This window comes from Rhinopithecus roxellana, chromosome 13 (assembly GCF_007565055.1).
Source record: "Rhinopithecus roxellana isolate Shanxi Qingling chromosome 13, ASM756505v1, whole genome shotgun sequence".
NCBI classification, from domain to species: Eukaryota; Metazoa; Chordata; class Mammalia; order Primates; family Cercopithecidae; genus Rhinopithecus; species Rhinopithecus roxellana.
The window spans coordinates 103,308,916-103,322,447 of NC_044561.1; the positions used below are offsets into that span (position 1 = coordinate 103,308,916).

General features: G+C 53.8%; 1 protein-coding gene and 1 long non-coding RNA gene across 2 annotated transcripts; one reads left to right on the forward strand and one right to left on the reverse strand.

Annotated features, from left to right (window-relative positions):
* Positions 1-4,009: 4,009 nt before the first annotated feature.
* On the reverse strand, positions 4,010-7,248 carry SOX12 (SRY-box transcription factor 12). The gene has a single exon (XM_030915701.1). It carries the CDS (start codon positions 6,842-6,844, stop codon positions 5,894-5,896), a length of 951 nt encoding a protein of 316 aa, XP_030771561.1. The 5' UTR covers positions 6,845-7,248; the 3' UTR covers positions 4,010-5,893.
* Positions 7,249-7,516: 268 nt separating this feature from the next.
* Positions 7,517-13,102, forward strand: LOC104660805. The gene is made up of 3 exons (XR_747766.2): positions 7,517-7,628; positions 10,218-10,405; positions 11,990-13,102. It is a non-coding gene; the product is annotated as an uncharacterized LOC104660805 (long non-coding RNA).
* The last annotated feature ends 430 nt before the right edge of the window (positions 13,103-13,532 follow it).

The following is a 13,532-nucleotide window of genomic DNA, read 5'->3' on the forward strand; positions in this document are numbered from 1 at the left end:
CCAGACACAGGGCATATTTTGAAGGTAGAGCCAAAAGGGTATAAGGGAGATGGTGTTGGGAGGAAAAGAGGCATCGAGGATAACTGAGAGGTTTTAGCCTTTCATTTCACACCAGCTGTGAAGATGTGATGTGTGGAAGCAGGCTTGGGAGTCCTGTGGAAACAAGAGTTCATTTTTTGGCATGTCAAGTTTGAGGTGCCAATTAGATATACCAGTGGAGATGACAAGAAGGCAGCTAGTCTAGCCATGTCTGGGATGGAGATGTAGACCTGAGAATCCTCAGCTATGATACTTCAGTGTCCCAAGTAGCTGAGACTACAGGTGTGCACCACCATGCCCGGCTAACTAAAAAAAAAAAAAAATTTAGTAGAGATGAGGTCTTGCTATGTTGGTTAGGTTGGTCTCGAACTTCTGAACTCAAGAAATCCTCCCACCCTGGCCTCCCGAAGTGCTGGGATTATAGGTTTTGATAAGCAGAATTCTAAGATGGCCCCCAAGATTCCCAGTCTCTGGTGTAGCTGCCTTAGACAGCCTCCTCCCTTTGAGTGTCAGCAAGTCTAGTATGATGGCTGTCACTCTTACAAGGCTACAATATACTGCAAAGGTGAAGGAATTTTTTGCACATATAAAGATCCCACATTAGTTGATGTCTAATCAAAAAGGAGATATTCCTGGGTGACTCTGACCTAATTAGGGAAGCTTTTCTCTTTTTTTTTTGGGGGGGGGGGACAGAGTCTCACTCTGTCACCCAGGCTGAAGTGCAGTGACTTGGTCGTGGCTCATTGCAGCCTCCGCCTCCCAGGTTCAAGTGATTCTCCTGCCTCAGCCTCCCAAGTAGCTGGGATTACAGGTGATTGCCACCACGCCAGGCTAATTTTGGTATTTTTACTAGAGACGGGGTTTCACCATTTGGCCAGGCTGGTCTGGAACTGCTGACCTCAGGTGATCCACCCACCTCGGCCTCCCGAAGTGCTGGGATTACAGGTGTGAACACACCGTGCCCGGCCAGGGGAAGCTTTTAAAAGAGAACTTAAACCTTCCCTGAGCCAAGTGACTCCAAGCAGCAGAAAAATTCTCCGCTGGCCTTGACAAAATAAGTTGCAATATTGTGAGAAAGCTGGGGAGGCCCTGTGGGGGCCTTGTGGCAAGAAACTGTGAGCAGCTTGTAGTAATCAGGAGTGGCACTGACAGCCAGCAATAGAACAGGGATCTCTGTCCTATAAGCACAAGGAACTGAATTCTGTCCACTACCATGAGAATTTGGAAAAGGCTGCTGAGCTCCAGGAAGGAATGCAGGCCACCAGCTCCCCAGCTGCTGCCTTGTGAGATCCTGAGCAGAGACCCAGCTAAGGCATGCTGGACTCCTGACCCATGGAGACTGGAATAACAAATGCATGTTGTTTTACACTGCTAAGCTGGTGGCAATTTGTTGTGCAGCAATAGATGAGAAACAATACATCAGCGTATGGTGTTCTGAAAGCCTTGGAAGCAGGGTGGCTCACACCACCCAGGCAAGGGGCATGACCCAGCAATGAGTCAATAGGACTGCATGAATGGAGTGAGACTGGAGTGCAGGTCAGTTGCTTGGCCCTGACTCCCACCTCCCAACTGCACAGAACTTTGGTTCTATTCCTCTTAGCCACTAGGTGGCCCCAGAGACCCCATAAGGAGTTGTCTCCCCAACCTTTCAGGTCGGCATCTGAAATGGAAGGAAACAAAGTATGGTCCCTCTTCTAGTCCTATTACCGACTCCCTCATTCGGCCCACAAAGGGGAAGAGGCTTGCCCAAGGTCCCAGGGTCCCACAGCTCTCTAGCATTATCTCCAGTCAGGCATTTTATGGTGCATCCCATTCCAGCCTATTCTTTAAGACAAACTCAGATGATGACCTCCCTCCTACCTGCTTTTACCAGGGGAGGGACTGGCAGTGAGAATGGTATCAGCAGGGGGCCCTGGAGGGCCTGTGGGCTGAGGCTGGAGTCTCTAATTGACGTGACTGGTGTACAGACTAGGAAAGTGTGCAGCCCCTAGGTTGGTGTTGATGGCGTTGGTGAAGACTCTTAACACTGGGATACATCCAACAGGCCTAGCTGCAGTTGCTGGGCCACTGACCCAATTCCCTTCGTCCAGTCCCTTGAACCCTCTGTTGTAGACTGAGTTTCTCTAGAAACAGACAATGAGACTGAGTTTGGGTTGCAAGATGTTTATTAGGAATAAGCACCTGTGAAAAGAAGAGGAAGCAGGCCTGGGCATAGGAAGTCAAACTGTGCTGCAGGCCTGACGAAGCCCTGGTTGTTCTGGGCCTGCTGGGAGTACTGCCTGTGTCTGTCCCATGTTGGATTAAAACGACCAGGTGTGGCCGGGCGCGGTGGCTCAAGCCTGTAATCCCAGAACTTTGGGAGGCCGAGACGGGCGGATCACGAGATCAGGAGATCGAGACCATCCTGGCTAACACTGTGAAACTCCGTCTCTACTAAAAAATACAAAAAAACTAGCCGGGCGAGGTGGCGGGCGCCTGTAGTCCCAGCTACTCGGGAGGCTGAGGCAGGAGAATGGCGTAAACCCGGGAGGCGGAGCTTGCAGTGAGCTGAGATCCGGCCACTGCACTCCAGCCCGGGCGACAGAGCGAGACTCTGTCTCAAAAAAAAAAAAAAAAACCAGGTGTTTATACCATGCCTCACTCAGACACCAGATACAGGCTGTCCCAGGAAGGGCGTGGTCTCAGGTGAAGTGGCTCTCTGCAGCTGTGGCCACCCTGATGGCACTTCCCATAGCTGGGGAAGTACTCCCTTGAAGGGAGTTCTGGGGGCAGGTATCCCTATCTTCCACACCTTCTCAACTCTACCTCCTACAGTTTTTTTTTTTTTTTTTTTGGCCAGCTTGCTTTCCACCAGCGAGGCTGAGATGAAGCAGTCACTGTAATTTCCACACTCAGCCCTGGCTCTTACTGGGAAAACAGGAGCTTTGTTCCAGCTTAGGAATACACTGGATCTGACAGATGAAGAATTAGGTGTCAGAGGGACAAAGGAGGAAAAAGCCTTGGACTCTGCTGTAAAACACCAGTCAGAACCTCAAAGACAAGAATCACTACACTTCTGTTGCTCTCCGGTCATTCAGTTAATCTACTCTGCAGGTCAATGTGTGCCAGGCACTGGGACCAATCCCACCACTCCAGCCCCTCAGCTGGGGGCCTAACACAATCTGCAGATTCAAACAGGGAAGGAGAGGCAGCACCCCGAAGCCATGCTTCACCAGGAGGCAGAACCAAGCCCTGTCTCTGACCCTGGCTGCTTGCAGGCCCTCCTGTAAGTTGCTTCCCTGCCTGACCCTGTTTCCTTCTCTAACAATGGAGTAACATGATGGGCACCATGTTGAATGCTTCTCATCTCAAACTTCATTTCATCCTGTGAAGCAGCTACTATTATTATCCCCATGTTACACATATGGAAAGAAGAGTTGGGACTTAGTTAATTTATTCAATCAAGGTCACACGGGTACTCAGTGGTGGAGCTGGGCTTTGAGTCCAGAGTGTGGCCCAATCTTGCTTCTTAACCCTCATTAAAGGCATGGTCAAGCCAGCCCCCTCAGACCAGACCTGCCTGCATACTTGTTTCATTTGGCCCACAGGGATTTAAAAATATGAGTCAGCTTTCATTTTGAAATTAAGATGACTCAGAAACATCCATCCAGCTTTTCTTGAAAAAATCTGGCCACCTGGCCACTGTGGACTGCATTCCCACAGGGTCACAACTGGCAAGAGGCAGGCCCCTTGAAGTGGGTCATGACACCAGTATCCACCTAGAGTCACTTGTTTATGTTACCTGCCTGGTCCCTACAGGGATGAGTTTGCTATTCTTCATGAAGGCCAGGGATTCCTGATAGAGGCCTAGACAGGCCAAGTGGCTTGCTCTGGGACACCCATCTCAGGCCCAAATCACACGGACTTGAATCTAGCAAACTGTTTAGGGAGGGCTGAGGAAAAGCACAGACATGCAGAACCACAGGGCAAGGTCGGGGCAAATACACTTTATTCAGTCCTGGCATCAGACTGGCGGAGTCCTGCTGTGGGTGCCAGTGCCCCAGACGGAGGGACCCCACCCCTCAGCTACGAGACTAGTTCTCCAAGACCACAGACAGTGACATCTCTTCACTCACATGACGGGTTTTTTTTTTCATTGTCTTTTTTTGTTGTTGTTGTTTTTCTTAAAAAAAAAAAAAAAAAAAAAAAAAAGAAAGAGAGAGAGAAAGAAAGAGCGCAAGAAAGGCCCAGAGCCGGAGCACCAAGCTTAAAGGAGGCAGCTGGTGGCTTTGTCAGCGACGGGAACGCGTGGGGCAGAGACCTGCAGAGACCCTGGGCAGGGGTCCCGGAGGACTCTGGGACCGTTTGTTCCTGAGATTTGTGTGTGTGAATGAGAGTGTGTGAGTCACCCGGGAGGGTGAACACATGCCGGTGAGATACAGGTAGTGAGGGCAAGGGGGGTGTGGGGAGGCCGGAGGGGCGGGGCTGGACAGAGAGATGGCGGCGTGAGAGGGGTCACAGCATCAGGGACAGGGCTCCCGAGGGCACCCTGAACTGGACACAACTTCCTCCTAACAACAGCGTTCTCCCCATTTCTCAGGTGGAAAAACCGAGGTGCAAACGGCCCACCTCTACTCGGAATCCATTCTCAGTCTCACTGGCCAAATCGATGGTCTCTCTCAAGCCAGATGTTTAAAAGCGGGACTCTTCCTGCCATCACCTCAGCTATCCACGCCTCAGTCCCAAACCCCTAGCACCAAAGTGCCTCAGTTTTTCCCGCTGAATACTGCAGCTGTGGGTACTGAGGGTGGACCTGGGTGGCAGGAAGGGCCGGTGGGCTTAGGGAGGAGCCCAGGTTTCGGGTGCCCTGAGGTGAGGGGGCACTTCCCAGGAGGGGGTGGGGGAGGAGCAGCAGGGATCCTGTCCCCAAACAGACTGTTAAGGTGTCTTGGTTTTGAGTTTTCTTGGGTGGTCCTTTCCTCTACTGCTGGATTTCCAGAGAAAGACACTACCTCCCAATTCCCAGTTGGGGAAAAAAAGGACGTACAGATAGGCAGTAGAGGCAGCCACGCGATCCGAGAGGTCGTGCGCGTGGGTGTAGGGGACCCCATACCGGAAAAGGGGCTATGCCACTTGGGAGAGTTTCAGGCCCAAACCAACCCTTCCGAGTGCTCCTCCCATTAAGGCAGCGACGCCCCGTTGGGTGGAGAGGAAACCTAGGACTCCCGGATCAAAGGATTTCCCAGGATCGCTCTACACTCGCCCCGCTTTTGCCCGGAGCGGGCGAAGAGTCCGGCTCCACGGGGACCAGCCCCCTCCTCCCAAGAAGCATTAAGCATGCGCATGAAGGGGGTGGGCCCCAGCGGAGAGGCGGGCCCTAGCGCTCCGGGGATAAAAGGAGTGCGCCCCTCCCCCCAGGGAAGGGAGGGGCACAGGAGGAGCGCGCGTTGCCACCCAGCCGCATCGCCCCCCTAACCCGGAGAAGGCAGGCTGGGCGAGGGAGGAGGGATTCCAGAGCAAGAGAGGGGGCGGGTCCTCCGGCCACGAGGAGGGGCGTGTGCAAAAGGGGGGAGGGGTGCAGGTCTGTAGGAGGGGACGGGAGGTGTATCGGAGGGGGCTGGCTGCTGGTGGCTGTGCAGGAGGGGGCAACGTGGGGAGGGGCTTGGGTGTCAGGGAAGGGGTGGGGGTTGGGCTGCCTTGGGGTGTGTCTGCGGAGGAGGGGCATGTCTGGATCTGAGGGGGGATGGGCACGTCCAGGAGGGGGGAGGCTACGCGGGAGATGGGGTGCCAGCCTCGGCCTCCGAGGGGCCCCAATACCTGATTCCTGTATGTAAACAGCTGGTTTGGGGGCGTGCGCGCCCCGCTGACGGTGGGCTCAGTAGGTGAAAACCAGGTCGGCGATGCTAGACGGGCGCCAGTCCCCCGCGATCATCTCGGTAACCTCGGGGGTGCAGTAGTCCGGGAACTCGAAGTGCGACGTGCCCGAGGGAGGCTGCAGGTCCGGGTCGCGATCCAGGGCGCTGCAGTCCAGGCCGGCCGGGCCAGGGGGCAGCCTAGACAGAAAGCCCAGCGACTCCTCCCCCGACGCCACCGTCTCCTCTTCGCCCTCCTCAGCCGCTGTCGCCTCCTCCTCCTCTTCCTCCAGCTCCTCGTCCTCCGACGGTGTCGGGGAGGCGGCGGCGGCGGCCGCTCCCTCGCCCGACGGCCCCTGGGCGCGCTCCGCTTGTCCCCGGGCGGCCCGTCCCGCCGGGACCATTCTCCACAGCTCCCGCCCCGGGGTCTCGACCAGGCGCACTTCCAGCAGCTCCTCCTCGTCGTCTTCATCGTCGTCCTCGGGCGCCGCCGCCCCGCTCCCCAAAGGCCCTCCCGCTGCTCGGCGGCCCCCACGGCCAGGCAGCTGCGGCCCGGGCTTCAGCCGGCTGCCGCCGCCGCCGCCGCCACCACCGGGGGGGCGGGGCCGCGCCTTGGCGGGCGCCCCCTTGCTCTTTTTGCGCGGCCGGTACTTGTAGTCCGGGTAATCCGCCATGTGCTTGAGGCGCAGCCGCTCCGCCTCCCGCACGAACGGGATCTTCTCCGAGTCCTGCAGCAGCTGCCAGCGGCGGCCCAGGCGCTTGGAGATCTCCGCGTTATGCATGTCGGGCCACTGGTCCATGATCTTCCGCCGTTCATGCTGCGACCACACCATGAACGCGTTCATCGGCCTCTTGATGTGGCCGCTCGGGGTCTTGCACCAGCCGGGCTCGCGCGCCCCCTCCTCGGCCGGCCCGGGTCCGGGGGGCGGCGGCCCGCCGTCCCGCTTGGCCCTCGCGCCCCGCTGCTGCACCATCGCGCCTGGGCCCGGGGCCGCTAGACGCCGCCGGGGGCCGTCCGCATCCTCCGCGGCTGGGAGTGGGGGAGGAGGCAGCGGCGACGGAGGGGCGGCCCCGCCCCACGGCTCGGCCCGGCCCCCGCGAGCTGGGGAGCGAGGAGCTGGGCGCTCGGGCCCAACGGACGGCGGGGGGAGAAGGTCAGCGCGGTCTCAGGCGGGCTCGGCGCGCCCCCGCCACCTCCGGCAAGTTGCGTCCTGGCGCACAACACACATTGTTTTGCGGGGGCCGAGGAATTGCACCCTCCGGGCCCCCGCGGGCTCTTCCTGCAGCCTCCGGCTCCGCCGCGGCCCGCGCGCGCAGCTCCCCGCCCGGCCGCCGACGCCTTTCAGTGTCTTTCTCCCCGCGCGGCCCCGCCGGCGCGCGCGCCACCCCTCCCCCTCGCCGTCTGCGGGCCGCTGCGGCGCGCGCGGGGCCGCCCCGTGTAAACACCGAGGTGCCCGCTTGGGCTGCGGCCGGGCCACGCCTCGCGCTCGGGCGTAGCGTCACCCGTTGCTGGGCAGAGAAGCCGGTATTTGCATCTCCCAATCGCTGGCCGCCGGAGCGGGGCGGGGCTCGGGCTGCGGGGCTGGGCGGTCTCGCGGCTGGGATTGGGGGAGACCGGCGAGATCGGTTTCTTTTCTTAGGTTGGGGGTTGGAGGAAGGATAGGGGACGCGAGCCTGCCTCCCATCTGGCGTTAGACGCTTGTCCCTGCACCGCGTTGCCTTTTAAATTTTAGCTTATTCCGAGACACCTGCCGTCAGGTAGGATTCCGCCCTTTCCTCTTTCAGGGACGTCTTTTCGGACCGTCCCAGAAGAGAATTTGGAGGGACCAAGACTCAGGAAAGCTTCTTAAGGGGACGGACTCATGTTGTCGTAGATGTTGCCTCCGCCTACTACACACGGTCCAACCACATATGGGACCAGCAATGCTTTTGGACCCAATGAACAAATCCCTTTTCATATATATGTATATTTAATCTCGTTTGAGGCTCCACAAGAATCCCGAGGGAGAAAGGAATATGATAATATGATGCCCACTTCCCAAATAGGAAACACCGAGGACACGCAGACTAGGATTCGATTCCTAGGCTCGCGGTCCCAACTGTCTCTCCCCTGCTCAGCACCAAGGGCCGCGGGGCACCTCGCCTGCCAGCCAAAGGTCCTCAGCTGGGCGGACTTCCAGCTTTTCACAAACCGCAGGCGACATTCGAGGATGCGTGGGTGCGCCATTCCCAGGTCCTACCCCACCCCGTAGCCTCCGCGGTGCCTGACTTGGGCGCGTCGCCCCACCCAAGCCTGGAGAAGCGTGCAGGGGCACGGGGCGGAGCCAGTCCTGGGGGCGTGGCCGGGTGGCCGGCACGAGGCGCGTGGCGGGGAGGGGCCGCGCGCTCCCGGCTCACCACGTGTGAGCCAGTTCGGGCACCACCGGGCGTGTGCCGCCCCTGGGGGAGGTCACCTTCATGGCGTCGCGAGCATGGGCGATGGGAGGGGGCGCTGAGGCCTCGCCCTTGGGAAGCAGGAGCTGGGAGGTGTCCGGATTAGGGTCTTTAAGGTGGCATTCCGCTGGGTCGTAGCGGGCATGGTTTGGGGCTGGGAGAATGCGCCTCTGGCGGTACAGCTCACCCACTTCTGGACGAGCGAAGGCCAAGAGCCGAGCCTGAGGGTGTGGGGCCGGGAGAAAGTACCGAGGTGCGTCTCCGCTGCGCGGGGGGCGGGGTGATGCTCTGGGTGGCGGGGCGCGGGATGGGGGTGCTGGGGAGAAAGTAATTGGAGCATCCCTGGAGGGAGGGGGCGACTCTTAAAGGCACAGAGTGCTTGGAAAGAGGAGGCCCTACTCCCGCCCAAGTGGTCCCTCCGCCTTTCAGAGGCTGAGATCTGGAAAACCCTACGTGTAAAACCTTTACATCTGCAGCCTGAGCAGTCTACCCGATGGAGTCACACTTCCTGTGTTCACATTCCCAGTCCCTCCTTTTCCTTATCCTGAAAATGGGGATAATGCAGTTTCTCCCTCACATGGTTGTTTTACAGATTAAATGAGATAATGCATGTAAACACATCCTGATACCTGGTGAATGTTCAATGAAATTTACGATAGACGGGACGCGGTGGCTTATGCCTTCAATCCCAGCACTTTGGGAAGCCTAGGCGGGCGGATCATTTGAGGTCAGAAGTTCGAGATCCGCCTGGCCAATATGGTGAAACCTTGTCTCTACTAAAATTACAAAATAATGAGCCAGGCTTGGTGACACGTACCTGTAATCCCGGTTACTCAGGAGGCTGAGGCATGAGAATCGCTTGAACCCAGGAGGCGGATGTTGCAGTGAGCCGCTGCACTCCAGCCTAAGTGACATAGTAAGACCCCGTCTTAAAAAAAAAAAAGTTTTGAGAAACTAGATTTCCCAGTAGTTACGCAGGTCACCAGCAACCCAGAGACATCAACATAATGAGAAAAAAAATGGGCAGGGTGGGGACAGCTCTAACAATTCAGAAAAGGTATCAAAGTAATGATCATAGGACAAATAAAAGCTTTCTTGGAATTATCAACACCTTAACACTTTTCCCATAAATAAAATATTTATTTTATTTTAAGTCGTGTATGATAGGCACCACAGTCTTTTCAATGCTCATGGACTCTCAAAGATCTCTCTGACCCTGTAGCTGCTGCTGCTATTATTATTCCAATGTATCTGAATAGTTCCTAACCTTACTCACTGCTTAATTGATTTGGACCAGGGTTTCACTCTTTATTCTCAGCAGTGAAATGCTACATTCATTATTCACCGTGCCTCCTTTCCTTCTTCCATCCATGCATGCATCCATTAATAAGCATTTGACCCTGCACAGTGGTTCATGCCTGTAATCTTAGCACTTGGGAGGCTGAGGCAGGCAGATCACTTAAGCCCAGGAGTTCAAGACCAGCCTGGGCAACATGGTGAAACCCTGTCTCTACAAAAATTACAAAAATTAGCTGGGCAGGCTGGGGCCTGCCTGTAGTCCTAGCTACTTGGGAGGCTGAGGCAGGACAATTGCTGGAGCCGGAAAGGTGAAAGTTGTAATGATTGTGCCTCTCCACTCCAGCCTGGGAGACAGATAAAGTTATCTCAAAAAAAAAAAAAATCATAAATAAATACATAAACAAACATTTATTAATACTTTCCATTCCTTAGGCCCTTTGATGGACCCTGGGGAGCTAGAAATGGTTCAAGTCTGGCTGAATCTAGGTCCTGAAAGAACCTTGGACCGCCTTCCCCAGTGTAGACACCAAGACTTATTAATGACAGAGAGGATGGTGTGGGAAGTTCAGCCGAGAAGATAATGTCTTTTGTTTTTTTCATTTTCTTCCTCAACAGACATTTATGCAGTACGTGATTCTTTCTAAAACAACTCCCTGGAAGAGAGGACATTTAATTCAACAATTTATTGGCCACCTACTATGCGCCAGGCAGTGAACTTGGAACTTGGGCTACTGGGTTGCAGTAGTGACCAAGACAGTGGTCCCTGTTCTTAAGGAGCAAGTGAGGGCAACAGAAAAGAGCAGGTAAACAAATAAGATAATTTCAGATAGTTGTGACTGCTATAAAGAAGATAAAACTGGGCTGGGTGCGGTGGTTCACACCTGTAATCCCTGCACTTTGGGACGCCAAGGTGGGAGAATTGCTTGAGCCCAGGAGTTTGAGACCAGCCTGGGTAACATAGCGAAATCCCACCTCCACAAAAATACAAAAATTAGCCAGGCATGGAGGCAAGCACCTGTCGTCTCAGCTACTGGTGAGGCTGAGGTGGGAGAATCGCTTAAGCCAGAGATTTTGAGGCTGCAGTGAGCTATGATGGTGCTGCTGCACCACAGACTGGGTGATGGAAAGAAGGGAGGAAGGGGCTGGGCAAGGTGGCTCACGTCTGTAATCCCAGCACTTTGAGAGGCTGAGGTGAGTGGATTGCTTGAGCCTAGAAGTTCAAGACCAGCATGGGCAACATGGCAAAATCCTGTCTCTACGAAAAATACAAAACTTAGCCAGGTGTGATGGCCTGTGCCTTTAGTCCCAGCTACTTGGGAGGCTGAGGCAGGAAGCTCGCTTCAGCCTGGGAAGTTGAGGCTCCAGTGAGCTGTGATCGTACCACTGCAGTCCAGCCTGTGGAACAGAGTGAGAATCAAACAACAATGAAAAGAAAACAAGATAATGAGAGGGTGAGTGACTGGGACAGGGGATGATAGAGATGGGGGTGAGTTTAGATCTCAAGATGATGAAGAACCATCCATGTAAAACATTCCAGGCAAAGGAAACAGTAAATGCAAGGGACTGGAGATGGGAAAGAGCCTGGGACGAGGTATTGAGAGGGCATGGACAGGTGCCAAGACTAGAGACGGGAGTGTATGATGCGTTTATGTTGAGCTGGAGCTGAAGGACAATACGGTAATTGGTCCTCAGAAGCCAAGTTATGGAGTTCTCTGGGTTGTGGGGAGCCAGGGACAGTTTCTTTATTGCAGGATGACATGATCAGAGGTGCACTTCAGGAAGATTAAGGAGTTTCATGTGTTGTAGTTGGATTGGAGGAGGAAAATTTGAGGGGGGGAAAATCGCTGGAAATTTTCTTGTGTTTCAAAAATATGTTCACAGATTAATTTTTTTTTTTTCTTTTTGAGACGGAGTCTCGCTCTGTCGCCCAGGCTGGAGTACAGTGGCGCAATCTTGGCTCACTGCAAGCTCTGCCTCCCAGGTTCACGCCATTCTCCTGCCTCAGCCTCCCCAGTAGCTGGGACTACAGGCACCTGCCACCACGCCTTGCTAATTTTTCTTGGTATTTTTTTAGTAGAGATGGAGTTTCACCATGTTAGCCAGGATGACCTCGGTCTCCTGACCTCATGATCCGCCCCCCTTGGCCTCCCAAAGTGCTAGGATTACAGGGGTGAGCCACCGCGCCTGGCCCTTCACAAATTCTTTCATGTACCTTCCTTCAAAAGAAAGAGGCTAATTCCTCCTCTCCTCCCCCGGTTAAGTGTGAGCTTGCCTCTAACTAATAGAATATGGCAGAAGTGATAGTTTGTGGTATCTAAGATTGGATGTAAAAGGCTCTATGTTTTCCTTCTGGCTGTCTTATTTTGCATCATTTATTCTGGGAGAAGTCAGCTGTCATGCGAGGGTACTCAAGCAGTCCTATGGAAAGGTCTATGTGGTGAGGAACTGAAGCCTCCTGCCAACACCAACAAGGAACTGAGACCTGCTTCCAACAGCCATCTGAGTAATCCATCCTGGAATCAGATCCTCCAGCCCCAGTCAAGTCTTCAGATGACTGCAGCCCTGGCCAGCATCTTAACTGCAACCTCATGAATGACCCTGAGCCAGAACTGTGCAACTAAACTTTGCCTGGATTCATGACCCACAGAAACTGTGAGATGGTAACTGTTTGCTTTGTTAAGCCTCTAAGTCTGGGAATAATATATTAAGCAGTAGTAGACAATGAACACAAGATTATTATTCAGCTGTTGAATTGGAAGAGGAGGGGAAGAAAAAGTTTTCAGATCACAAAATATTCATTGTGTAAAACTTCAAAAATTCTGAAATTTAAGGAAAAAATATCATTTGTTGGGAATTTGTTGGGATTCATTGTCCCAGTGCCAAGAGACACCCACTCCTTTTGTTTTTGTATTTTTTGTTTTTGAGACGGAGTCCTGCTTTGTTGCCCAGGCTGAAGAGCAGTGGCACGATCTCGGCTCACCACAACCTCTGCCTCCTGGGTTCAAGCGATTCTCCTCCCTCAGCCTCCCAAGTAGCTGGGACTACAGGCATGCACTACCACGCCTGGCTAATTTTTATATTTTTAGTAGAGATGGGGTTTCATTATGTTGGCCAGGCTGATCTCGAACTCTTGACCCCGTGATCTGCCCGTCTCGGCCTCCCAAAGTGCGGGATTACAGGCATGAGCCACCGTGCCCAGCCGAGACACCCTTTCTTAACATTTTGTTATGTTTTTTCTCTGTGTGCATTTTTTATCCAGCTGACTTTATTTTGTCTCCTGAAATCTTCGTTTTTAAATTATAGCTTCAGCATTTAAGAAATGTGTCTACAAAGTCTTCACAAGCATAGATTTTTTCCCACAGTTATACTTAGAATTTATTTGTCAAGCAATTTTGAAGGGCTTTCACTGTGAAAAGCTTAATATTAGGGCTTACTGATATTCTCTTTATCTGAGCAGAAGTATGTTTATTTTTTATTATTGCAAAAGTAATATATATATATACCGTGTGTGTGTGTGTGATGGAGTCTCGCTCTGTCACCAGGCTGGAGTGCAGTGGCGCGATCTCGGCTCACTGCAACTTTCTCCTCCCGGGTTCAAGCAATTCTCCTGCCTCAGCCTTCTGAGTAGCTGGAATTACAGGCGCGTGCCACCATGCCTGGCTAATTTTTGTGTTTGTGGTAGAGATAAGGTTTCACCGTGTTGGCCAGGATGGTCTCAATCTCTTGACCTCATGATCCGCCTGCCTCAGCCTCCCAAAGTGCTGGGATTACAGGTGTGAACCACCGCAGAAGTAATATATTTTAGTGATAAAAAGTCAAGCTATACTGAATTTTTTTGTTTGTTTGTTTGTTTTGTTTTTTTGAGACGGAGTCTCACTCTGTCACCCAGTGATGCAATCTCGACTCAACTGCAACCTCTGCCTCCCAGGC

Excerpts from the sequence above, each read along its gene's own strand:
- SOX12 (XM_030915701.1), bottom strand. The coding sequence starts at position 6,844 with ATGGTGCAGCAGCGGGGCGCGAGGGCCAAGCGGGACGGCGGGCCGCCG.